The 26,664-nt window shown below is 31.5% G+C and overlaps 1 protein-coding gene across 5 annotated transcripts in view; it reads left to right on the top strand.

The window, feature by feature from the left end:
• LOC102810258 (A-type potassium channel modulatory protein KCNIP1-like) overlaps positions 1-26,664 on the top strand; it is a 128,182-nt gene that overhangs the window by 76,059 nt on the left and 25,459 nt on the right. For all 5 annotated transcript variants that reach the window (XM_085504287.1, XM_085504285.1, XM_085504286.1 and 2 more), the window contains one exon: positions 21,625-21,749. In XM_085504287.1, coding sequence (XP_085360413.1) covers positions 21,625-21,749 — 125 coding nt within the window. The remainder of the gene's footprint in view (positions 1-21,624; positions 21,750-26,664) is intronic.

Consider the following 26,664-nt stretch of genomic DNA (forward strand, 5'->3'; position numbering starts at 1 on the left):
CTTTTTTAATGTGAGAATTTAGTATGCTTTTGGCAGTGTGCCAAAACTTATGTGAAACGCAGATTATGCTAATAGACACCACTAACTATTGAAAGTAACAATGAGGAATATTAGCGGGAATTTTACATGCCGTTCAAATTTCGATCTGCTGAGAATGTTACTGCACATGGGATGTTTGATTGTTTAGTTATCAAAAAAATTGATCGCTGACCCCAATTTTTGTTGGTATCCTAATGAAAGTATGGACAAATTACAAATAATTTTCACTTTCGCCAAAATATCCTTAAAAGCACTACAAATTTGCCATAAATGAAAATATGTCACATTGGAGGTTTATCACTGTAAACCCACCTTGCAAAAATATTTGTTTGTAAAGAAAAGTTAATTCTGTACTTGGTATGTTTGTTTCCTAACCATCTTTACAGACTTTCGAAAACTGTATAAACAGATTCAGTTTTACTGACATATTTCATCAATAGATACTGTACACTGTAATGAATAATTAATTAGGCCGAAGTTAGAGTACTTAAAATGTCACCTATATCTAGCGCTACTATAAAAGTGAATCAAGAGATAATACTTCCTCACTGATATGACAGATTCCATAAATTAAGATTACATTTAATCCCTAATATGGACATAGCTTATTTGGTTGGGACGTCTACGAATACTGATTAGCAATTGCTTTATTTAGAACTGGTTTATTAAAGTCGTGAGGTAGCGTTTTTTTTTTTCATTATTAAGTTAAATCGATGACCTTTTTTGAAAGTGGTCAGCCATCTTTTTTTCTCGCAAGCATATTTTTGTTGCTTAGGTAGTAAAAGGAGAAAAATTAGTTAAAAATTGATCTCTCTAAAAGTCATTAAAGCATGCTTTACCAACTTATATAACAACTTATATATTATCTGAAAGCTTAGCTATATTTCAATAAGGTACATATGCCGTACCAATGTAAGGGATTATCTGTCGGCCAATTTCGCTATTTTGCTTCTTTGTGGCTATTCCAACTATTGAAAACACTGTTTTGTTGACACTTTCAGTTATTTGAGTAACCTATAAATTGCACAGGACATTCGTAACGCTGTAGTCTAGACAACCGCATTTTTGGGGTTTTCAGGTGCTACCTTTACAAACTCCGTCAATGCTTATTGCACCAAAACTTCATTCAAAATTTAGCAACATGTGTGGGAAATGTTTTATTCATGATAAAAGCAAACAAAAAATACTATACACTACAGGCCAAGCATAACTTAACGTTTAGCGTGTTCTGAGCTTACTTCAACCTTTTTACCACCAGTTCTCTCTTTTCATCACAAATTTACAAAATAGTCCTGTTTATAGTCTGTACTTTCCTTCAGAAGATTGGGACAGAAATATCCAAATATTTTGAGTAAAATCTAAAAATTGACTCAAATTTTGTCTGTTGGCTCAAAAATTGTGGTTCATTTCCAGAAATATTGAAGAATATAAGAAAAAAGTGCAGAAAATTTGGTGGCAAAAGGTCGCTAGCTTAAGTACAAAAATACCATAAATCTATTTTTGCTGAATAACCTGCCTAAATATGTCTCATATTAACTTACCGGTAAGTAAAAACTAAAAATAATAATTGAAAATATTACTACTCTGAAAATTGTAATTTTTATGAAACAGCAAAGACTGCTGATAGCTAGCTTGCAAGTTAAGTTACGCTTGGACTGTACTTTATGTAATAGAATACGTACTGCAGCTTTGTAAATTATTAACTTGTTGCCATGGTTATATTACAAACACGTATCCTGCATGCAACAATTCTACTTTATCATTTTCGTTTCCCTATATAGTTACTCAGAATTATGAGTGTTAATAATTTAATCTAAACTATGATTAATGATAAATAACATGATAAATGAGGTTTTTATCGCATAAAAAAAAGTGTGATTCCTGTAATATATTATTGACATAATAATGAATTGTAAAATGCTTTCAAACAATTTCCGTTTCCCTTTTTAATTAACATTTACCCTAATTACCCATTATTAGAACATTAGTACAAATTATAGCTTATTACAGAAACAATTGGAATAGTAATGTCTGATCACCTGTCATTGAACCAATCAGAATAGTAGAATCTGATCACATGTTATTGAACCAATCAGAATAGTAGAATCTGATCACATGTTATTGAACCAATCAGAATAGTAGAGTCTTATCACTTGTTATTGAACCAATCAGAATAGTATAATCTTATCACCTGTTATTGAACCAATCAGAATAGTGGAATCTTATCACCTGTTATTGACCCAATCAGAATTGTAGAATCTTATCACCTGTTATTGAACCAATCAGAATAGTAGAATCTTATCACCTGTTATTGAACCAATCAGAATGGTAGAATCTCATCACCTGTTATTGAACCAATCAGAATAGTAGAATCTCATCACCTGTTATTGAACCAATCAGAATGGTAGAATCTCATCACCTGTTATTGAACCAATCAGAATGGTAGAATCTTATCACCTGTTATTGAACCAATCAGAATGGTAGAATTTCATCACCTGTTATTGAACCAATCAGAATGGTAGAATCTCATCACCTGTTATTGAACCAATCAGAATGGTAGAATCTCATCACCTGTTATTGAACAAATCAGAATAGTAGAATCTTATCACATGTTATTGAACCAATCAGAATAGTAGAATCTCATCACCTGTTATTGAACCAATCAGAATAGTAGAATCTTATCGCCTGTTATTGAACCAATCAGAATAGTAGAATCTCATCACCTGTTATTGAACCAATCAGAATGGTAGAATCTCATCACCTGTTATTGAACAAATCAGAATAGTAGAATCTCATCACCTGTTATTGAACAAATCAGAATAGTAGAATCTGATCACCTGTTATTGAACCAATCAGAATAGTAGAATCTTATCACCTGTTATTGAACCAATCAGAATAGTAGAATCTTATCACCTGTTATTGAACCAATCAGAATAGTAGAATCTTATCACCTGTTATTGAACCAATCAGAGTAGTAGAATCTTATCACCTGTTATTGAACCAATCAGAATAGTAGAATCTCATCACCTGTTATTGAACAAATCAGAATAGTAGAATCTGATCACCTGTTATTGAACCAATCAGAATAGTAGAATCTTATCACCTGTTATTGAACCAATCAGAATAGTAGAATCTGATCACCTGTTATTGAACCAATCAGAATAGTAGAATCTCATCACCTGTTATTGAACCAATCAGAATAGTAGAATCTTATCACCTGTTATTGAACCAATCAGAATGGTAGAATCTCATCTCCTGTTATTGAACAAATCAGAATAGTAGAATTTCATCACCTGTTATTGAACAAATCAGAATGGTAGAATCTCATCACCTGTTATTGAACCAATCAGAATAGTAGAATCTCATCACCTGTTATTGAACAAATCAGAATAGTAGATTCTGATCACCTGTTATTGAACCAATCAGAATAGTAGAATCTCATCACCTGTTATTGAACAAATCAGAATAGTAGAATCTCATCACCTGTTATTGAACAAATCAGAATAGTAGAATCTCATCACCTGTTATTGAACCAATCAGAATAGTAGAATCTCATCACCTGTTATTGAACAAATCAGAATAGTAGATTCTGATCACCTGTTATTGAACCAATCAGAATAGTAGAATTTTATCACCTGTTATTGAACCAATCAGAATAGTAGGATCTTATCACCTGTTATTTAAGCAATTAGAATAGTAGAATATTATCATCTGTTATTGAACAAATCAGAATAGTAGAATCTGATCACCTGTTATTGAACCAATCAGAATAGTAGAATCTGATCACCTGTTATTGAACCAATCAGAATAGTAGAATCTTATCACCTGTTATTGAACCAATCAGAATAGTAGAATCTCATCACCTGTTATTGAACCAATCAGAATGGTAGAATCTCATCTCCTGTTATTGAACAAATCAGAATAGTAGAATCTCATCACCTGTTATTGAACAAATCAGAATAGTAGAATCTCATCACCTGTTATTGAACAAATCAGAATAGTAGAATCTGATCACCTGTTATTGAACCAATCAGAATAGTAGAATTTTATCACCTGTTATTGAACCAATCAGAATAGTAGGATCTTATCACCTGTTATTTAAGCAATTAGAATAGTAGAATCTTATCACCTGTTATTGAACAAATCAGAATAGTAGAATCTGATCACCTGTTATTGAACCAATCAGAATAGTAGAATTTTATCACCTGTTATTGAACCAATCAGAATAGTAGGATCTTATCACCTGTTATTTAAGCAATTAGAATAGTAGAATCTTATCACCTGTTATTGAACAAATCAGAATAGTAGAATCTGATCACCTGTTATTGAACCAATCAGAATAGTAGAATCTCATCACCTGTTATTGAACCAATCAGAATAGTAGAATCTTATCACCTGTTATTGAACCAATCAGAATAGTAGAATCTTATCACCTGTTATTGAACCAATCAGACTAGTAGGATCTCATCACCTGTTATTTAAGCAATTAGAATAGTAGAATATTATTACCTGTTATTCAAGCAATTAAAGTAATAAGGGTAGTTGCGTTTTATCCTCAGGTATTGAACTCACTGGCAAGAAAGTGTTAATACTATTAATCCATTCAAACAATGTAGTGAAAAGAAACCACAAATGCTGCTGCTGCAAAAAAAAAAAAAATGGTATTGAACTGACCAGTATTGACCCAGTTAAATAAGTCATATATTGTACTACCTTGTGAGTTATTGATCAGAATAAGTGTACGATTTCATCTAGGGTTGAATGATCCTGAACGGAATTCACCAATTTTAACAGTCATAACTTATAAATGCCAGAAATTGATTGAAGACTTTGTAGTTAATATCTAGAAGGAAATGAAAGTATGTTATTTAAGAGATCCAATCAGAATCAACATTGAGAGATTCACAATTGATTATACACATGACTAATTCAATTTGTCAGCTTGCTTTGTCAGGTATTGATATGTTTATTTTGGTCTTCGAAACTGGTGTACCTGGTCAACTTCTCAGAAAATCATTGTACATGGTTTTTGGTGTGTAGGGAATATTAGATGGAGCACTTATATCTTTAATCATTTCCAAAAGCCACATTTTTTTCCCTGCTAAAAATTGTTTTGCAAATATATTCATGCATCCTTGTACATCTTTATGTCCGTCTGTCGGCCATCAATTACATTTTTGACTTCTTGAAAACTGCCAGTACAATTGTTTTGATACTTCATATACAAGTACTTTGGGTGGACCTCTGTCAGATTTGTTCATTTTGTGAGAATATAATTAATTCTATATTTTTAGCAAATATTTTCGTCATTTATGGTAAGAGTTTTATTTTTGATTTCTTGAAAACTACCAGCTCAATTGCTTTAATACTTTATATTCACATAATTTTTGTTTTGTGGTTTCATTTTTTTAGCTCCGCTGTCGACTTTGTCGAGCGGAGCTTATCATATGAGTGATTGTTCGGCGGCGTCTGGCATCCGTCGTCCGTGTAAATGTTTTACTTTTTCAACTTCTTCTTGAAAACTACAAGCCTGAATGCTTTTTGATACTTGGTGTACATGTACCTTGGGTAGACCTCTCTCAGATTTGTTGATTTCATGATTATATCTTTAATTCTCTAATTTTGGTGAATATTTTTGTCATTTTTGGTAAAAAGTGATATTTTCGACTTCTTGTTAAAAATCGCAAGTCCAATTGCTTTGATATTACATATATAGGTACTACATGTGGACCTCTCTCAGATTTGTTCATTTTGTAATGATATCTTTACATGTAATTCTCTAATTTTGGTGAATATTTTTGTCATTTTTGGTAAAAAGTGATATTTTCAACTTCTTGTTAAAAACCGCAAGTCCAATTGCTTTGATATTACATATATAGGTACTACATGTGGACCTCTCTCAGATTTGTTCATTTTGTAATGATATCTTTAATTCTCTAATTTTGGTGAATATTTTTGGTAAAAAGTGATATTTTCAACTTCTTGTTAAAAACCACAAGTCCAATTGCTTTGATATTACATATATAGGTACTACATGTGGACCACTCTCAAATTTGTTCATTTTGTAATGATATCTTCTGTTCTTTAATTGAAATGTGCATTGCTAACAGGGAGCTATCTCAGCCGAGAGGCTACTTGTTTTCTTGTTGCTATGCTATCAAAATGAACATGAACAATTTTGGTGATGAATTTACATGTTTGTGGGCTTGTCTTTGACAACAAGAATCAAACTTATTTTGCCTTGCCGGGTATGCATCACTTGACTACCACATTTTTCTGATAGAACAATAGAGTTCCTTCACTCGTTCCTTCACTTGTTTATTTTTAACACATTATTTGTTATTGTTTGCAAAAATGTTAACAAATTATATTTAAACAATTTAACCGAAAATTATATAAAAATATATATTGAATACGCAAAAAGCTGCACAAACATTTTGGCGGGGAAATTTATAGCGTTGAAAAGGATAAATTTAGCAGACAGAATATAGTAATATTGTAGATATTTTTCAGAAATTCTATTTTTTGAACAGCATATTGAAAAGGACCATTTATAATTTGTTGAAAGAGGTATAGTGGAGAGATGGTTAAAAAAAGTTCAGGGAGTTCAGACATGCATGTACCATCTTGCGATACTAAATCGACACTACCTTCATAACCCAATTCAAACACACAATTTACTCAATATTTATTATTCACCATTCAATTTTCCCAGTTGAATAATTATTTAGTGACTTCGACAGAACTATACATTTAAAATGCCTGTCTTAAGTATTGCAATCTAAAAGAAATTGTTTGTTGAAAATTGTCTTTTTAAGTATTAATATAATTGATCCCCATCAATTAATTACTTATAAGTGCATCTGCTTTTAATGTCTGCATTCAATTACCCAGTTAAACAATTATTTGGATGACTGCAGCTAGACTATGCATTTAAAATGCCCATTTTAAGTATTTCAATAAAATTAAAAATATCTGTTGAAAATGATTCTTTTCACTATGTACGTAATTGAATCCCATTAACTATGTATAAGTGTGTCTGCGTCTAACGACAGTGTACAGTATCATACTTAAATTGTTACATATCACTGAAGTCAATTTAGTCTGACATCTCAAGATGTGAATAAAGGCTCAATCTCTGCATGCCACACACTATGTTTTGTATTAAACTTTCAATTTGAGATGATATTTTTAATAAGTTAGATATTTTTTTAAAAAGTATTATCTCAGAATTATAATATTTAGAACCAATTCAATTGTCTTGCATGTTTTCAAACTAATAGCCAATATGAATATTAATATAATGAAGTCAGCAGATAATTCCCCTCTGGCAATGGTAAAGAATCCTCACAAAAGTTCATGTCTTCATGGCAACCAGTTTTAGATCTCTCCCAAAATTGAACTGATTAGTCCTCAATTCTTTCGATAGAATTTCATGAAAATTCTTCCATAAATTTTTTTTGAGTTTTCCTACTGACAGACAAGCAAAAAAACCAACAAAAGTTTTTCATTTCTGTCAATGGAGAATCCTGATGTATGAATTACCCAAACAGATTTCAAAATTAGTTCACATGTAAAATTTATTTGATTTGTCAGAACAAAGATGTACTTCAAACTTGTTGACCTTTTTTTGTATTAAGAGAAGGTCAATTTGTAATATTATCAATGTAATTAAAAACCCTGTGAAATAAAATTGTAATCAAGAATGTGAGGTTTACATTGCTATGGTATTATGAATTGATTGCATAGATTTACTAAATTAAAGAAATGAAATAACTGTACAACTATGAACAGTAGAACAGCACAAGGGGCGACGAGAATCATGTATCAAAAACCAACTGTGTTATAAGTTGTGGTATTTATTGAGTTCCTGCAACGTATTTTCACAATTCATAATATCTTTTAACATTAAATTGTTCAATTTGTATATTTACTTTACGTTGTAGAAACGTTTTCATGAATACTAAATAACATGATGTAAGTTTCAGTAAGTTTTCCAGTTTCTTGATTTATTCACAGAAATCACTCATCTGGACCGAGGAACTTGTAGAAACCTAATCTTCTATCAAATGCACTTAAATTGACTTGTAGTAGATATTCCTTTGGTTTCACAGTTAATGAAAAGCAGACACCAGTCTCCTCCACATACTTTAATCATTAAATTTATTGGAATTTTTGTAAAACTTGATGTCTTATTCCTTTGATAATATATGATTTATTTTTATTTGGTGCAATATTTTGCACATTTTCATGTACGTTTTTATAATTTGTTTGTTTTTTTTGGATAAAAAATATTAAAAACAATTTTCCCATTTGTTATTTGATAAAAATTGTTATATATTTATTTTGTGAAGGGCAACAAAAGTTAAATATGATTTTAAAAAGAAAATTTAAAAAGCTCACTGTGAATATGATGTCCCCCATGTACCCTCTCATAACTCAAACTGCACTCTACCCTTAAAGGGGAACCTTCCAAGCCCAGGGATTGCACCAAAGAATCATGGGACACTATTGATTACGCTATTTACAAAGTTTATCTATCTTTTGTTATCCATTGTAATTTTAAACCAGAAAGTAAATTTGTTGTGAGATTAAGCTTAACTGGAAGTGCCCCTTTAAATTGGTAGCTGCTTAAAAAATTTTGATTTTTGCAAGATCGTTAACATTCATGTGGACCTCGAAGTAACTAATGCTTTCACCGTTATACTGTAAAACAATAACGTTTGTCAGGATTACAAGATCTTACTATAAATAGAACGAACGTAATCATTGAATGTTGTCGTACAGCGCCTGAAAAGATTAAATGTAGACAACACGTGCAGACAATAAAGACATTTGAAATCCCGACTGCTGTAATTTTCTATAAATTGCTGAGAATCACAAAGGAATTTATTGCCTAAAAAATGCCCCCCCCCCTCCCTGGGAATTATTTCAAAACTGCAACAGTTATGAATACATTTGTCACTAATTTAGTGTCTGTTTATCATTTTGTGATCTGAATTGAAAATCTACATAAATAATTAATTAATCACACGTCGTAATGCTTAGTGGCAGTAGCATAATTTAAAAAACAAGCGCTATTCTCAGATTCTTTTTTTTTTCTCAATTTTGGTCACAAATGCTATAAATAATAAATCTGCTCAGTTTACAATTAACTGCTGAATAAATCTAAGAAAAAATATAGAAAGTGTGAAAAGTTATGACTAAATTCATAAAGAAGTCCAGGGAAATATTCAGAACTAAAAAATAGACTCAGTACTGCTGACCCAAAAGAATGGTTTACAGTGATTAAATTATATTATTGAAAAGTGTTACTGGTATATGTACGCTGACTTTTATTACCCTTGCCCGATTAGGTTATTTTTTAGTAAAATTTTTGATGGATAAAAATAAATATTATCAAGGAATTATGAAATATTGAAGGGTTTGCAACTTTGATATCTGTGCATGGTTACATTCGCTGCTGACAATTTTCAAATTCTGTGTGCATCAATCAAATGCATTTCTGGTTTTTTGCATCAAAGAATGCTTGGAAAGCTTTATTGCTGAAACAGGAATGAGCAAGATTTTTATTATAATGCTTGAAATACAGAACTGTCAAAATTGACATAAAATAATCTATTTTTCTAGACATGTATAGGTATCAAAGAATTATGTCCATTTGATCTTAAATTTACAAAGAATTTAAAGAACTACCTAAAAATTTGTGAAATGTTGAAAAATAGTGGTGTTCAGACTAGATACACTGAGAAGCATGACTTATTCATGAAAATGTAAGAGCTAATGTTTCTGACCATTTTTTCGTGATCCGAACACTGATTATTTTGTAACAAATGTCTCCCAAATAAATGCTTTGTATAGCTTTCATTTAAACAATTGTATATAATTTGAACATGCGATGTCATGGTATACAATTTTAGGTCAGTGCATGTTTACTTCATCAATGAAATATTATCACGATATAAAATATTAATAAATAATGACAACCATAATATTTATAAAACATCATTAGTATTTAGGATCCGTAGTGTATGCAGTTTTTTTTTTTGTTGTTGTTTTTTTGGCGACTGTTGATAAGTATGATTATGGATTACTATTGTGTATTGAACTAAGTCATATTTATAGGTCGTCGAACTTGTTTATGTTTTAGTCGCGCACCCTTGCACAGTGACTGGTTGGTAAAAAACGGTCGCACCCAACGATAAAATAATGTTATTATTAAATATGTACATGTTGCTGTCAATAAAACATTGTCACTGCAGATCGTGAGATCGTGTCAATCAGTGAGCGATGTTTGTTGTCGGATATTTGCCGGCTGGTCGGCAAAAATGTAAAAATATGCGGTGTGCCGGTCATTACTACCAATTATAATACAGTAACCGTAAAAAGAGCAAATGCATTAGAAATAACGATCTGATAAAATGATCAAAATACTTTGAAACTCTTTTGGACTCACAGTAAAAAGAACAGATTGCCAAATGTGTCACTTCTTCTGGTTTTAATAACACGTTTGCCTTGGGTTATCTTTTAGATTAAGAATGGTCTTTCTTTTTTACGATAGGATATTATAGTTACATAGGAAGGCTGAAATGAGGCTGGCAAATTCATACTGACTGCTTGAACTCTCATGTACACGTGGGAGTAGTTTTATTTTTATCATCGAGCAATTTTACTAGTTACTCCAAGAAAATCAAAATATTTATTGATATAATAGGGGAAAATTTTTTTCTAATGAAGACATTTCACTGAGGAACTTTTGCTGAATATTGGTTGTGCAAAATAAGACTGACGAACACTGAATTGGAATAATTTCATGAGTCGAGGGTAATCACACCAAGGGAAATTTCATTATGGGTTTTCATACCAGGGGAGTCACAGAAAGACTTTTAGAAATTTAGCTCTCTCAAATTCTCACAAATTGATTAAAATCCTGAACGTTTCAGAGATGTTGTTTTGCATGTTTGATAAAGACACGTACATGTGCATGTACCTTCGCTGTTCGATCGATGGTTGATATATGTAAGTGTATCTCGATATAGTAGATGTATGCCGAGTGCATACTAACTACTGGTGTGTTTTACCTTTCTGTTCAGTAAACGAGTACCTGAGGCAGAAAATGTATTTATATGACTTAGTGTATTTGTACTACTGTAGAATACTTTATTTTCGCTTGGAATTAATTTTCGCTATTTTCGCTGAAGGGATTATTCCGTGAAAATGAAATTCAGCAAATATACCTTTTTAGCTCCGCTGTCGACTTTGTCGAGTGGAGCTTATCATATGAGTGATTGTTCGTCGTCGTCCGTCATCCGTCGTCCGTCGTCCGTGTCAATGTTTTACTTTTTCGACTTCTTCTTGAAAACTACAAGCCTGAATGCTTTGATACTTGGTGTATATGTACCTTGGGTAGACCTCTCTTAGGTTTGTTCATTTCATGTTGATATCTTCAATTTTCTAATTTTGGTGAATATTTTTGTCATTTTTGGTAAAAAGTGATATTTTCGACTTCTTGTTAAAAACCGCAAGTGCAATTGCTTTGATACTACATATATAAGTACTACATGTGGACCTCTCTCAGATTTGTTCATTTTGTAATGATATCTTTAATTCTCTAATTTTGGTGAATATTTTTGTTATTTTTGGTAAAAAGTGATATTTTCGACTTCTTGTTAAAAACCGCAAGTGCAATTGCTTTGATATTACATATATAGGTACTACATGTGGACCTCTCTCAGAATTGTTCATTTTGTAATGATATCTTTAATTCTCTAATTTTGGTGAATATTTTTGTCATTTTTGGTAAAAGTGATATTTTCGACTTCTTGTTAAAAACCGCAAGTGCAATTGCTTTGATATTACATATATAGGTACTACATGTGGACCTCTCTCAGAATTGTTCATTTTGTAATGATATCTTTAATTCTCTAATTTTGGTGAATATTTTTATCATTTTTGGTAAAAAGTGATATTTTCGACTTCTTGTTAAAAACCGCAAGTCCAATTGCTTTGATATTACATATATAGGTACTACATGTGGACCTCTCTCAGATTTGTTCATTTTGTGATGATATCTTCAATTCTCTAATTTTGGTGAATATTTTTGTAATTTTTGGTAAAAAGTGATATTTTCGACTTCTTGTTAAAAACCACAAGTCCGATTGCTTTGATATTACATATATAGGTACTACATGTGGACCTCTCTCAGATTTGTTCATTTTGTGATGATGTTTTCAATTCTCTAATTTTCGTGAATATTTTTGTAATTTTTGGTAAAAAGTGATATTTTCGACTTCTTGTTAAAAAACAATAGTTCAATTGCTTTGATATTACATATTTAGATACTACATGTAGACCTTTCTCAGATTTGTTCATTTCGTGATGATATCTTGGATTCTATAATTTTGGTGAATATTTTTGTCATATTTGGTAAAAAGTGATATTTTCGACTTCTTGTTAAAAACCAAAAGTTCAATTGCTTTGATATTACATATATAGATACTACATGTAGACCTTTCTCAGATTTGTTCATTTCGTGATGATATCTTCAATTCTCTAATTTTGGTGAATATTTTGGTCATTTTTGGTAGAAAGTGATATTTTCGACTTCTTGTTAAAAACTGTAAGTCCGATTGCTTTGATACTATACATATTGTTCATTTTCTGATGATGTCTTCAGTTCTTTAATTGAAATGTGCATTTCTAACAGCGGAGCTATCTCAGCCGATAGGCTGCTTGTTTCATATATTTTAGATTCAGCTCATCAAAAGTTAGCAAAAATAAATTCCATACAAAACACCCAAAAAGCCTTTTCAGCGAAAATTAATTCCAGCGAAAATAAAGTATTCCACAATATTTATCTAGTTTTTTAAGGTTTCAATGTTTTACCCAGCCATGTTTGAAATTATTTTGATACACTAATCTGAAGAACCGCAAGAATACCTTTTCTTCTATTGTTGACTTTTTGATTTTAGTTTTTGCCATTTTTTTTCAAACATAAATTTTGATCAAAGTCTGTAGCCTGTGGAAAAATTGTGTCCAAATTAAAAAATGAATTTGAGATAAATTTATACAAATGAGCAAAATGCACACACAAATTTTGCCGTGAAAGATTTATGACGAGATAAAGTGTGAATCCAATCATATACCTTAAGGTCTATGATCCAATATATTTGTACTGACTGCACCATCCGATATAAAAACAAGATCATTATAACCACTTTATCCACAATTTTAAACATTTAGTTGAAATATACAGGAATATTGAGAATGTTTTACATGGATACCATATTTCCTGAGTGTTTTCTTACCATTGAAAGCACCATACAAGTCAAAATACTGTTTGTTTTGCTTGCAATTGTATACATTTTTTTGTATAACGTAGTTTTATATTAAGTGGTTTCTCATGTACACCGTTTTCTTAGTGGTCCGGGTCATGTATTTAATATCAGCTGTATTTACTTAAATCCATAATAAATTCTTTTCTCCACAAAAACTTTCCATCATTTTGCTAGATCAAATTATGATGGAAAAACTGAAAATGAAACAGCGAGAGAAATACCTTATTTGCTCTATTAGATGCGCATCTCTAATACAAGTACAAACTATATTCAAAGTATTCAAGATTATTAAAGGGCGGTAGTCGTCGCGCCGCTCAATTGCATGATATGGGTCTCATATAAACAAAGATGGCGATTTTGTCTGTTGCGCACACCAACTAGTACAAACTGAGAGGTCACCAAGCTTTAATTACGTATTTTTTTTTGAGTTTCGAAGGTATAGATGAAGTCGCCGTCAGTGATTAGTAAAAGTGACGCCTAGGGCAAAACTCGTACTCGTGATTTCATTAGAAACATGCATTGGATTGTGGGAAAATTAATGTTTATCAATCAATGCTCGGCACAATGACTACCACCCTTTAATATACTTGTGACTTATTTTGACTATATAGACCCACATCTGTCGTACATACACTATACTACTAATAGATAAGGTACCATGGTTGGACAAATGTCCTAGCTTATAAGCCCGTCAAATAAACATCTTTAAAAATGATTCTTTTACGATGTTTTTTTTTTTATGGCAACGACTTTAAAAAAGCAGTTTGATTTAATTATATATAATGTATAACACGATCACATAAACACAGTTTTGTTCTTTATTACAATATCTGATTAGCAGAGTATTTAGTTTCTGCACCTGCTTCAATATAGAATGTCTGAACTATTAAAAAGGCAATAAAGTTATAAGTTATTGGCTGCTGCAGTACTGTCTTGTTTTAGTAGGTCATTTCTAGCTATTTATATATATCCATCTGTCTGCCTGGTGGGGTGCATCTGTCCATTCATCTGTCTGTCTGTTCATAGCGTCAAGAATCTCTTCAATTTCAATATTTTCTACAAACCTGTACTCATCATATGTGTCCATTAGTACTGTGAATACATAATTATCGGATTATTGCATATTAATGCACTAATTTGCATAAACGTGTACAACATCCAGGCAGCAATAGGTTTGAACCAAAATATGTACCAGTGATTCACAAACACTATTCAATTACCCTAGTAGTTATTTTTTATTTTACATTAATTTTTTTTTTATTTGTACATGTATCTGTTAAAACATATAGTGTATGTGAAAGGAAATACATCTTTCACAGAAAGTAGATTACTCACAAATATCCACTTAAAGTTGACGTTCTGGAAGAAGACATGATAGATCAGTTTCCAATCCTATTTGTTTGTATGTCTCTGTCTGTCCTTGTTTGTTTTCCTGTGTCTGTATGTATGTCTACAAGTTTTCCACTGATGCAGACATCATGTGATATTCAGTATTCATTCCCATTCCATTTAATCTAAATTGATTTTTGACAGAGCTTTTGTACGATTGCTGCATGTAATTTATCGTGGCTCAAATAAACTTTCATTTGTGATAAAATTTAAATGAGTTGCAATTTAGCTCTTCTAAGGAAGAAATTGAACTGTTGCTGTTTTCTTTGTCCTTCTGATTGACTTTGTAAGGTTTTAAAACATCCTCATTCATGTACCGTCTTACGACGAACAGGTAGGCCTGAAATAAATAGTTAAGGCTTTCAATAAGCTTCATAAATAAACAATATTCTTCTTTCATGGGTACATTCTACCATCAATAGTACACGAAAGATAAACCATGTATTCCTCACTACTTACATGCAGGACCATTTTTTTTGCAAAAATTTTTTTTAGACTACATGTAACTACATTCATATAATGCTTGTAGATTTTGATTGAATATTTCAAATTTTAATCATAATTTCCAATGTAGCCTTTGAATGATTATTTGGAATCTTGAATTGAGACATTGAGCGTATATTTCAAATTTTCATTTTAGATTATGATCGAATATTTCACATTTCAAACATATTTTTTCAAATTTTGATTTTCAACTTTAATCCAATATTTCAAATTAATAATGTAGCTATTAATTAAGGCTTTGATCAAATATTTTTAATTTTTATAATCAAATACATGTATGTCACTTTTTAATCATTTTTTTTCTTCCAACAGTGACACAATATTTCAAATTAATTATGTAGACTTTTAATTAAATATTTCAAATTTAAATTAAATTGAATATTTCAAATTTTAAGCGTAATTACCAAATTTTGATTTTAGACTTTTTGTCTTGATATTTTTTGATATTTCAAGTTTTGAATGTAGCCTTTGAATGATTATTTGAAATCTTGAATTGAGACATTGATTATATATTTAATGTTTTCATTTTAGATTACTTTGGAATATTTCACACATCGTTAATGTCATCTTTTTGTATGAATTTAAGCTACACGTACATATACATGTATATCTGTAAGGTTGAACTTTGCTGACTTTTAGTCTTACAATACTAAATAATACTGTCATCTATTAGCAACTGCTGTCATTAATAAGCAGTCATCCATCAAAACTGTCATAATTACTGGGAAACATGAGGGGTTCATCTTCTGTTTTTGTATTTTATGTTTTTATCATTTGAGAAGCTGAAACCATATTACAAACATTTTTTTTTTGCAGTTCTCATAGTTTTTTTTCATCAAGTGATGCGGCATAATTTACTGCTATAATTAGTGACTGTGCAAGGGTGTACTTTTGATATTCCAATCTCTTAACTTTTTCACTACCAATTTCCTTTTTTCCTAAAGTCACAAAATATTCTCGTTTACAGTCTGTACTTTCCCTCAGAAGATTGGAACGAAAATAGCCAAATATTTTTATAATAAAAAGTGGAAATTGACTCAAATTTTGTCTGTTGGCACCAAAATTGCGGTTCATTTCCAGAAATATTGAAGAATATAAAAAAAAAAAAGTGCAGACAAATCTGGGCGAGAAAGTCTGGTAGTGAAGAGGTTAAACTTTATTTAAACTTTATTAAACTGTATTTGCTGTATTATTATTGTAGTAGCATATACGCTTGTATAGAATTACTGTGAACTTCAACATAGTGCCATCCACATCTGTAAAGAATTGAGACAAGTGGTCTGAAAATTGTTAATGTACTATATTTAATTCACATATCTTAGTAATCAGCATTCCTGAGAATGGAAGCCAATAAAAAACTGTTTAGTCTTATTAATATTTTCATTTCACTTACGTCTTCTTTTAATTAATGATAAATTTATGATCTATACAGCTGTCAGAATTCAATTCTGACAATTTTTATGACTGCATGTTCATCCATACATTATGTATCTTATTTCCAGACCTTGTCAGGTTAATACAGTATAATATTTATTCAGAAAATTATTGACTTGATGATCATATTAAAATTTTTTTATCACTTTATTATTATCGTACTACAAAGTTTTTATATAATGAAAATTTGTATAACTATTTGCAGCAAGAAGCTACAAATGTATGCAAATTATTATAAATTATTACGAAAATTCACAAAATATTGTGTGGGAATTATTTGCATGTAAATTTTGTTGCATTATGTTTACAAGGCAATTAAGAACATTTGGGATTTGGTTATTGGATAAAAAAAGGTAAAAAATAGCAATATATAGGTCCTATGAATACATGCATAACAAATGACCCGAAACTAGGCACATCAGTATTCCAGAAACAGAATGTTGTCACCACCTTTGGGATCGAGTTGGCTTACTATAAATGCATATACTGTGTTAAGACAATAGAAATGTCATTAGATATCTCTGTACTTGTGACAGGTATGGTAATGGTTCAAACTAAATTATCTAAAAAACTCTTATCTGTCTCGCACATTGTACTAGCCCAGTACCTTTAAATTTGCCACTGTATTGGCTGTTCCTCCATTCATCATCCCTCCCCTTAGGTATGTCATACATTTTGCTATTTTTCCCATGTTATGTTTGTCCATTACCAAACCCCAAGAGAAACCATGCATTTTGCCATATTTGTTTATGTTGTGGCTGTTCAAACATTTATCACCCCCTGGGTATGTCATACATTTTGCCATATTTTTGCATATTGTGGCTGTTTTATCATTCATCATCCCTCCCCTAGGTATGTCACATTCTGCTGTTTTTTCCATGTTGTGGCTATTCCACCATTCATCACTCCCACATGATATATGTATTTAGTGATTCTACCCTTTATACTTACATTACAACTAATACATACAATAGTAGTGTGGCACTAAATGAACTTTAGAATTTATGTTCCATCTTTGATCAGAAAATATCACCTGTAGACATCCTGGCTGTTCCATAAATCATCACTACACCATAAGAATATCAAATCGGGATGTAAATATTCTTGCTATTTATAGTAATTCATCACATATAACAGTCAGTGTGGCAATTTAAATATTTTTCTATGTGGGATGACGTTAATACACCAAAACCTTTTTCAAATCTGCACACCAAAGGAACTGATCATACGAATGTTTAGTTTTTCTTTGTATTCACAAGTCAAAGAAGAAGGCCTGCAGACGGGAAGAAAAAACAGTTTTTATGAGGCTGAGTTTGTACTGGCTCATAAGTCAAAACACAGTTCACATCAGCTTGTATTTATAACCACAGCAAATTGCTCCCTGGATTTGTTCGCATTGATTTCTGCTCTCAAGCTAATATCAGGTTATTACACCATTATTACCCCCAGAGACTCAACAATGATAGGAGAAGTCATATTAAATCGATGTCTTGATAACTATAGTCTAAGAGAGGCGAGCATAGAGATAACCGCTAAGCGTATTTCTGAGTTTTACATAGTTGTCTTGATACGTGCACGTAGAGTTGTCTTTTTAAGTAAACCATCACATCAGGGACTATGCAGTTTACAGGGTAGACAGATAAAAGGTGTGTTTAATTGAGATTCCATGCAAGCCATACATGTCAATACGTCGAAGCGTCTCCCTGCATGTTAAGCTGATAATCCTGAATGAACTACTTTAACCTGTCAATCAGGCTCTTGTCCTTACCCAGACAGTACACTTAAATTATTTTTAATATCCCCAAAACACAGCACTCCTTATTTGTACGTGTAAATGTAAAAGTACACTTTAAATGTAGTTAAATATAGTCAAGTAATTACTTGAATGAATCATGAAACAAATGTACGATACACTTGAAAAGCACTTGAGCAAAAAAAAAAAAAAAATGTTCTTCATCATTATTAAACCATTCAAAAGTCAACTTTCACAAAAAATAAAACCATTTTATTTTTTCAAAGATATTAATCAACATATGCAGCCAATTTGGTCCAAAACAACTAAAATACATGAAAATGTGGAAAACTAAAATTTTGGCGGGGGAAAAAATAGGACAGTCAAAGGGTTAATGGTTTTTTTTGTTTCGCATTTTAGACAATATATATAGGTAGTTGGGTTGAAAACCTAATTCGTCAGTATTGTATTGAGTTGGTCAGAAAAATATCTGCTATAATTTAGTTTTCTTTGAAATTGAATTTGCTTCATAAAAATGTTGCCATTGAATAACATGGTTGAAACAATATTCTATATTAAAGTGTTTCAAAACTGACAAGTTTCAAATAAAATTAATGTTGTTACCCCTTGAATGTCATTCAGTCTGTTTCAATATTTTGTACATTTTTATTATGCAAGTGGTTGACTTGCTGTCATTTTTCTTTTTCTTTTTTTAATCAATCAATCAATTTATTTTTATAAATAGATTTTATTTTCTCTAATCATTCATTTAGTCCAGATTTTTGGGGTGCCCAACATTTTTGAAACGGTATGAAACTAATTTTGTGAAAGGTAATTTTCCCGCTGAAAGACAAGCCTGTCATCAATATTTTCATGCTTATGGGAGATAAAAATAGTCTCAATTTATTCTCTGAACATAGAATGTGATATTCTTGTGTGAAATATTTTATTTTTCACAACTACTGAAATGACAATGTCGCATGTAGCTGTGTGTTGCATATTGAACTTTAAGTTAGTTGTCTATCATGCCACAAATCAACAGATTTCCTTGATTCTTTCAATGTGATTGTATATTGTACTGTTATTTACAAAACCCAAAAATAAACCCTCTGAATAAAATTTCGCTTAAAAAAAATGCATCAAAAATAATGATTGTTTGAGCAGTTCAACAAAAGAGTCTCATCATCTTTATGCGTTGTGTTTGATAACATCTGGTAAAATCAATTGATATGTATGGTTCTACAATTACATTTATGGTATGATTGTCATGATTAACATGCAGGAAATTCCTATGGATAATGCTTTAAAACATGGAAATAATCTCGAAAATTTTTAATATTGTAATTTAAAAAAAAAAAAACCGAGGTTGCTCATATTTTGAAAAAACAAATTGATACATTGTAACCCCTATTTAATCAGTTGAATGCATGTAAATAACCTTCATAAATATCTGGAGTATTACGCTTACAATAAAATATACAATTTATAGTAATAGTGTTTTTGATACATTTTATCTTGATTAAGTATTGTTGTTGATTGATTGAATTAATTAATATGCTGGTAGGTAATAATAACTGTATGCCGCTACAAATTGAAGTTGAAGAGGGTTAAAATGCATGTTTTTATACTTCCTGGTTACTCTTTGGATGCAGAAAAATACACATTTTTGCCATTTACAAAATTTTTTCATTATGTAAGCACTGGAAAATATGTCTATTTAGTCAAAAATTATTTAAAAAAATGTTTTTCTTGTGCTCATGGAATGTCTATAGAACCTTCAGCAGCAATATTTAATAATATAATTTAATATATAATAATATATTTAATGTCTTACATAAGCACACATTTTTACTGGCTAGGGGTAGACAATTAGAAACTTGGGGGGGTGGCAGAAACACTGTGCAAACAGATTCTGTGCTAATTTTTGCCTCTCGTTAAATGACAGATCAGGGAAAGGTAAAGTTGGCAAAATGACTGTCATTCTTTGCTAGTTCTTTATCAGCTCAGTGTAAAAAAAGTTTTTATGTGATCTATTTCGAACTGAAACGTTGTTTGTATTTCTATGAAATCTGGATCTGTTGAAAAATTGTCCTGTCACACATACATAATTATAAGATACCATAAAAATATATTTTACCTTGTGATCTATGAGCATGCTTTTTTCTATAGTATTGAATCTCAAAAGACAGGATATTCTCATATATATGCTAACTGGTGTGCTTTGTCCTAGTTATTAAAATCAGAGTGGCCACTGTAATGGATCAGTGTTTATTGTCTGTCAATTAATACTTTATAGTATTCATGTACCTTGGTTGGATTTATTCATTTTATGATGATATCTTCAAGACTAATTTTGATGATTATTTTTTTGTCATTTATGATAAAAAGTGATATTTTTGAACTTTTTATTTATCAAAACTGATATTTTACACCCCAAAATTTGTAACTGTCCTTTTATTGCTACTTACCTGAGCTCACAATGTTCGATGTATTTCTTATCTCTACCCCTAGTAACCTTCTAAAAGGCAAGGCTATGATAGTTTTCCTATGTTCTTTTTCTCAATATTAATTTTACTGTAAGTTGTTTTTTTCCACTTTGTGAAATATTTTGTCCCTAAGATTTAGGCATGCAAAATTTTGAATTTCTGTGATTGATCTCTGCAAAATTTTAATCGGCATTTTGGCCAATAATAATGTATTTCATATTTAAGTTTTATATATGTGCATATTTTTTTTCTCCTAAATTTGCTACTCTGAGTTACTAATGTTTCATATTCGTAAAACCAATTGGTGTGTTGGATTATTATTTTTTTCAAGTGAAAGAAGACACAATTACGGTTTAATGAGACAAAGAGTTGTCACGATTATACAACGTACCGGTAGTACTTGGAACCGATTGGTCACCATTTTTTTCTGAAATTGAGACCGAATATTTAAATGTCAGCACTTAATTGTTATCATTGCATCCATTTATCTTTCTAAATAACACACCCATCAAATTTTATGTTTGAGTGTCTGTCTTTATGAATAGATATATTGAATTTTCAACAATCTGAAGGTGAAATTACTTCTGCCTAGCACACCAATGTTTACATCAACACATTTGTAGAATATCTCAAATCATTTTCATGTGCATATTGAATATTCTTGGATTCATTTGTAAAATAGTTTTGTTATTTATTCTTTCAGATCATGACTTGGAAGATCTTGAGATGCACGTGGTGCGGTACAAACCGGATGGACTAGATGAATTGATACACAGAACAAATTTTTCACGAAAAGAGCTACAGTTAATGTATAGGGGTTTTAAACAAGTAAGTTTTTAATGCAATTAATTGGAGATTTTGATATTATCAGAAGATTGTTGAGTCATTATGACATTGCTTTCATGATTTTCTGGAAGATTGTAATCTTTTATGGCCTGAGGTTTGGAAATCCATCGTGTTGCAGAATTACAGTGTATTACAATACTATTGGCTGCAATTGTCCTATGGCACAAACTGATTGGTGGACTGGATGTCACATGACATGTTGCTTCTACTTTGTCCAGTGATATCTCAGGTTTTGAGGCCTTGTCATGCATAATTATGCAAACCAGTGGAGACAGCAGTCTATTATAATGGTTTCACTCACTATTTTCTGACTATTAATTGACTTTCCACTTTATTAAACTGTATCTATATATCCTAATGTCCTTAGTTTAGTTCTATAAAACAGAATTTAAGGCAAATTTTTGAAAAATATTAATTTAGTATCAATGTTTAGTATTCATATTCTGGGGCATAACTTTGAAATCATAAACACGGCTGGCGTAAATAAAAACAGGATAACAGCCAATCAATCCCAAAGTAAAGAAAATGTGTGATACATGTAGCACATATGAACACAAACTTATGACAAAGTACAAGCTACATGAAATCAAATTTACGATAATGCTTGGACGAAGTTCACTTACAATGTACATGCTTGAAAAAAACATTATATACATGTATAATATAAAGCATAAACTGAATAGTTGTATCTGAGTATAGTGCTCAGCTTTTCAGAAAGTCATGCTTTATATCTACATGTTGTTGATGTGTTATCAGTGCTTGTATGAACAAGCTATTTTGTTGCAGAATGGATAAGCACGCGGTTTAATTTTTTAATATCACCTGAAAAGGCCAGATACCTGTGATCGTTAAGTGAAGAGCTTTGATCATTAAAAACTAATGAACACCTACTCACGACCCAGTACATTTTCGTGAACTCGTTTAAATATCACTCACTAGACTAATTACTTGACATTGGTCAATAAACTTGTAATCATCACTGAACGTGACTGAACACTGTTAATCTGTGCTTTTATGTGAGAGAGTTTTATCTGATGAGCGAAGACTGAAATTTTCTCGGCTATCAATCATTGTAAGGGGATTACGTACATGCCAAAGCTTTGATCTTTTTCCTATATAAACATTTGCATAAAGTACATATACGCATACATTGATTGTCTGTAAGACGTCATATTATTCTGTATAAAAAGCTCTTTCTCGGTAGCATATGGTTTCTATTTTTACATCAGTTTTGAATATATTAACCACGGAAAGATTGAATTTTGCATTGTATGTCATTGAATATATATAAACGAGCTTTACTCGTCTTTCTAATACATTGTAGAAGAAAAACTTATATTTAGCCTTAGGTAGCAAAGGCTTCCTAACTCAGCTTCCTAAATTACAAATGGAACGTACTGATATAGGATATTATCAGCCGCAAGTCACTGTTATCCAATTCGCCGTACGTGCACACTATATTCGCTCTATCAGATATGCATTCATAAAATAATGTTGAAGCGACAATAGCAACTATCGATTTTTTAGTCCCCGTTCGGACGAAGTCCGAAAACGGGGACTTATAATTCGGTCTCCGTCCGTCCGTGTGTCTGTGCGTCCGTGTGTCCGTCCGGAGTCATATCTCAGAATCCCTTGGACCGATTCCGTTCATTCTTTGCATGTGCCTAGTACCTTATGTGGGACATATGCACATGCAGTGATTTAGCGATTCGATTCAAAATGGCCGACTGGCAGCCATCTTGTTTTTTGAAAATGTTGTATTTTGGACATGCTTTGTCAGTTGTCATTCAAACTTGGTACATAGATTATACATGTTAGGATACATGTCCATGACGATATATTTCGCAATTGGATCAAAGATGGTCGACTGGCAGGCATCTTGTTTTTGTTTTTTTATGCCGTATCTTGGATGTGCTCTGTCAGTTTTCATTCAAATTTGGCACATACATGTACTTTATACATGTTAGGATGCATGTCTATGACAATTTGTTTCAAAATCTGGTCAAGGATGGCCGTTTGACAGCCATCTGACTTTTTGGCCTTACTACTATATTTCCACAATTTATGTACATTTTCATTCGTATTTGGCACATACATCATACATATCTCTGTGTTTCATAATCAGATCAAAGATGGCTGAATAACGGCTGTTTTTATTTTGGCCATATTACTATGACAGGAAACATGTGTTATCATGTAAATAAACAATCTGTTGTATACGCCACTTGGAACTCAAGTTTCAAGGACACGCTTGCGACAACCCCTCCGCTTTAATATAACAAGCACAAAGAGAACTTAACGGGGACTGTGTCATTTTCAATGACTTGTTTTCTCTGATTTTTATTTTTAATAACAATTTTTATATGTCAATAGTACCAATTCAAAACGACCATTATGAAAATGTGAACGCTGCGAGCATAGCGTATAAATCACTTGCAAGTGCAAAAAGATGACTGCAGTGTTGTGTCCAGATCTCCAGAGGGCGCCTTCCATCAAAATCCAGTTTTATCAAGTGAGCCTCGTAAGTTACGATACAAATTACTGTTGGCCCTGGGTGAAAGGTCAAATATGTTGTCATCTTCAGTGGCTAAGCCTCCTTCTGATGGTCTCTAACTGCTGATTTTTATGTGCCATGTTTCATAATGTTCTATGGTTCCCTTCACAAGACCGATTTCAACGAAATCGCGACACTCTACCCTTAGTTTTCACATCATGTTGTATGTGACATTAGACTTCAGACAGTACATACATGTACAATGAAAACAGATCGGCAATAAGTGATATCAAATTATGTGATATGAATTTTTGTTCTGACTCATATTTCCAGAGTCATATCTCAGAATCCCTTGGGCCGATTTCGTTCATTCTTTGCATGTGCCTAGTACTTTATGTGGGACATATGCACATGCAGTGGTTTAGCGGTTTGATTCAAAATGGTCGACTGGCAGGCATCTTGTTTGTTTTTTTTATGCGGTATCTTGGACGTGCTCTGTCAGTTTTCATTCAAATTTGGCACATACATGTACTTTATACATGTTAGGATGCATGTCCATGACAATTTGTTTCAAAATCTGGTCAAGGATGGCCTATTGACAGCCATCTGACATTTTGGCCTTACTACTATATTTCCACAATTTATGTACCATTTTCATTCGTATTTGGCACATACATCATACATATCAGTGTGTTTCATAATCAAATCAAAGATGGCCGAATAACAGCTGTTTTTATTTTTGGCCATATTACTACTACACGAAACACGTGTTTTGATGTAAATAAACATTCTGTTGTATACGCCACTTGGAACTCAAGTTTCAAGGACACGCTCGCGACAACCCCTCCGCTTTAATATGACGAGCACAAAGAGAACTTTCAAAAATTTAACAGGGACTGTGTCATTTTCAATGACTTGTTTATTTATTTTTTTAAATACGCAAATAATTGTTACTGTAATAATTGATTCATGATTGCTATGACAAATGAAGTGTTATTGTGATTATAATTATTAATTAATAATTTTATGATATTCATTATTATTATTAATATTTATTGTTCTTTTTATACTAAATATTTGAAAATGGGATTTGTATTCAAATAAGGCCATGAAGTCATCAAATTCTTTTCAATTGAGTCAAAAATGATTGTTTGTGTATTTGCCATAAAGACGTAGATGAGAGGGATAATACCAATAATATTACTTTTAGAACAATGATTTTAGTCTGATAATTTGTACAGGGTAAAGACGTAGATGAGAGGGATAATACCAATAATATTACTTTTAGAACAATGATTTTAGTCTGATAATTTGTACACTGCTGTTCTATTAAAATTCATTTAATTTTTTTCACTTGCCAAATTATATATAAAGACGACTGTATATAAGATGCAGATGTCAATTATTTAAAGGACATTCTGTTTCTGAATATTCATTGGATGACATCAGTGAAATATAGTAGCTAGTCGGAGTTGTGAGATCAGCTCTGTGCTTTTTGTCGTAATAGTGTTGAAATTACATGTGTGGAAAAGTGAAAGAAAAAAAGTGTAAATCATGCTTTTGGCGTGTGTGATACATTTATTGCAACAGCGTATCAGTGATTCCATATTGCCATATGATTTCCATACAAATTCAGAGAGTGAACTATTTAAAGGCAATAATTTAAAATCAGTGATGACTGGTTGTAAATTGTCACTTTTATATTTTCAAATGATTTTTAAATTATGTTATTGATTGTGACAAGACAGTATAAACTAATTATCTTTCTTTGACCTTGAGGCTTTTAGAATCTTCTTCAATTTCAATCTTTTCATTGATTATTGTTGCTAGGAGAGAGATGAGTCATCTGTGATGTGATTGGGTGAGATGCTGGGTTATATGGTTAGAGTGTATTTGCTGACCAATCATGTTATCTTTTACAAATTTATTCATGTTACCCCGGTATATATTTAATCCTGCTAGCTAATCAGTTAAAAGTCTAGTATAAATACACAACATTTCGTGTGTAGATTTTGATTTAGTAACTAGGATGAGCTAAAAGTGTATTTTGATTTTTGACTGTTGTGTTTAATGTATTGTGAGTGCATGGGGCTGATAGTAAGATGTATTTCTATGATGTTGACCAAAACTGCAGCAATCTTGAGCAACCCTTATCTGGTCAAGTCAATGTAAAGGTACATAAGGGTAAAAAAAACTATTAACAGACAGACAAATTCCAAAAGTATTATGACATAAGTATTTGTTTCTCAGTACATATATTACAGGTTAGCATTACAGAGGCGATAAAGATGTTGTGAACCCTCCCCCTCCCCCCAACTGTATTCATTAGTTTTTTGTGGCTTTTGAACAAATCCCAAGAAAATTCACAGCTTAATTATTATAAAACTTAAACAATTTTAATTT

This window comes from Saccoglossus kowalevskii, chromosome 10, assembly GCF_978046115.1.
Source record: "Saccoglossus kowalevskii chromosome 10, keSacKowa6.1, whole genome shotgun sequence".
Taxonomy (NCBI): domain Eukaryota; kingdom Metazoa; phylum Hemichordata; class Enteropneusta; family Harrimaniidae; genus Saccoglossus; species Saccoglossus kowalevskii.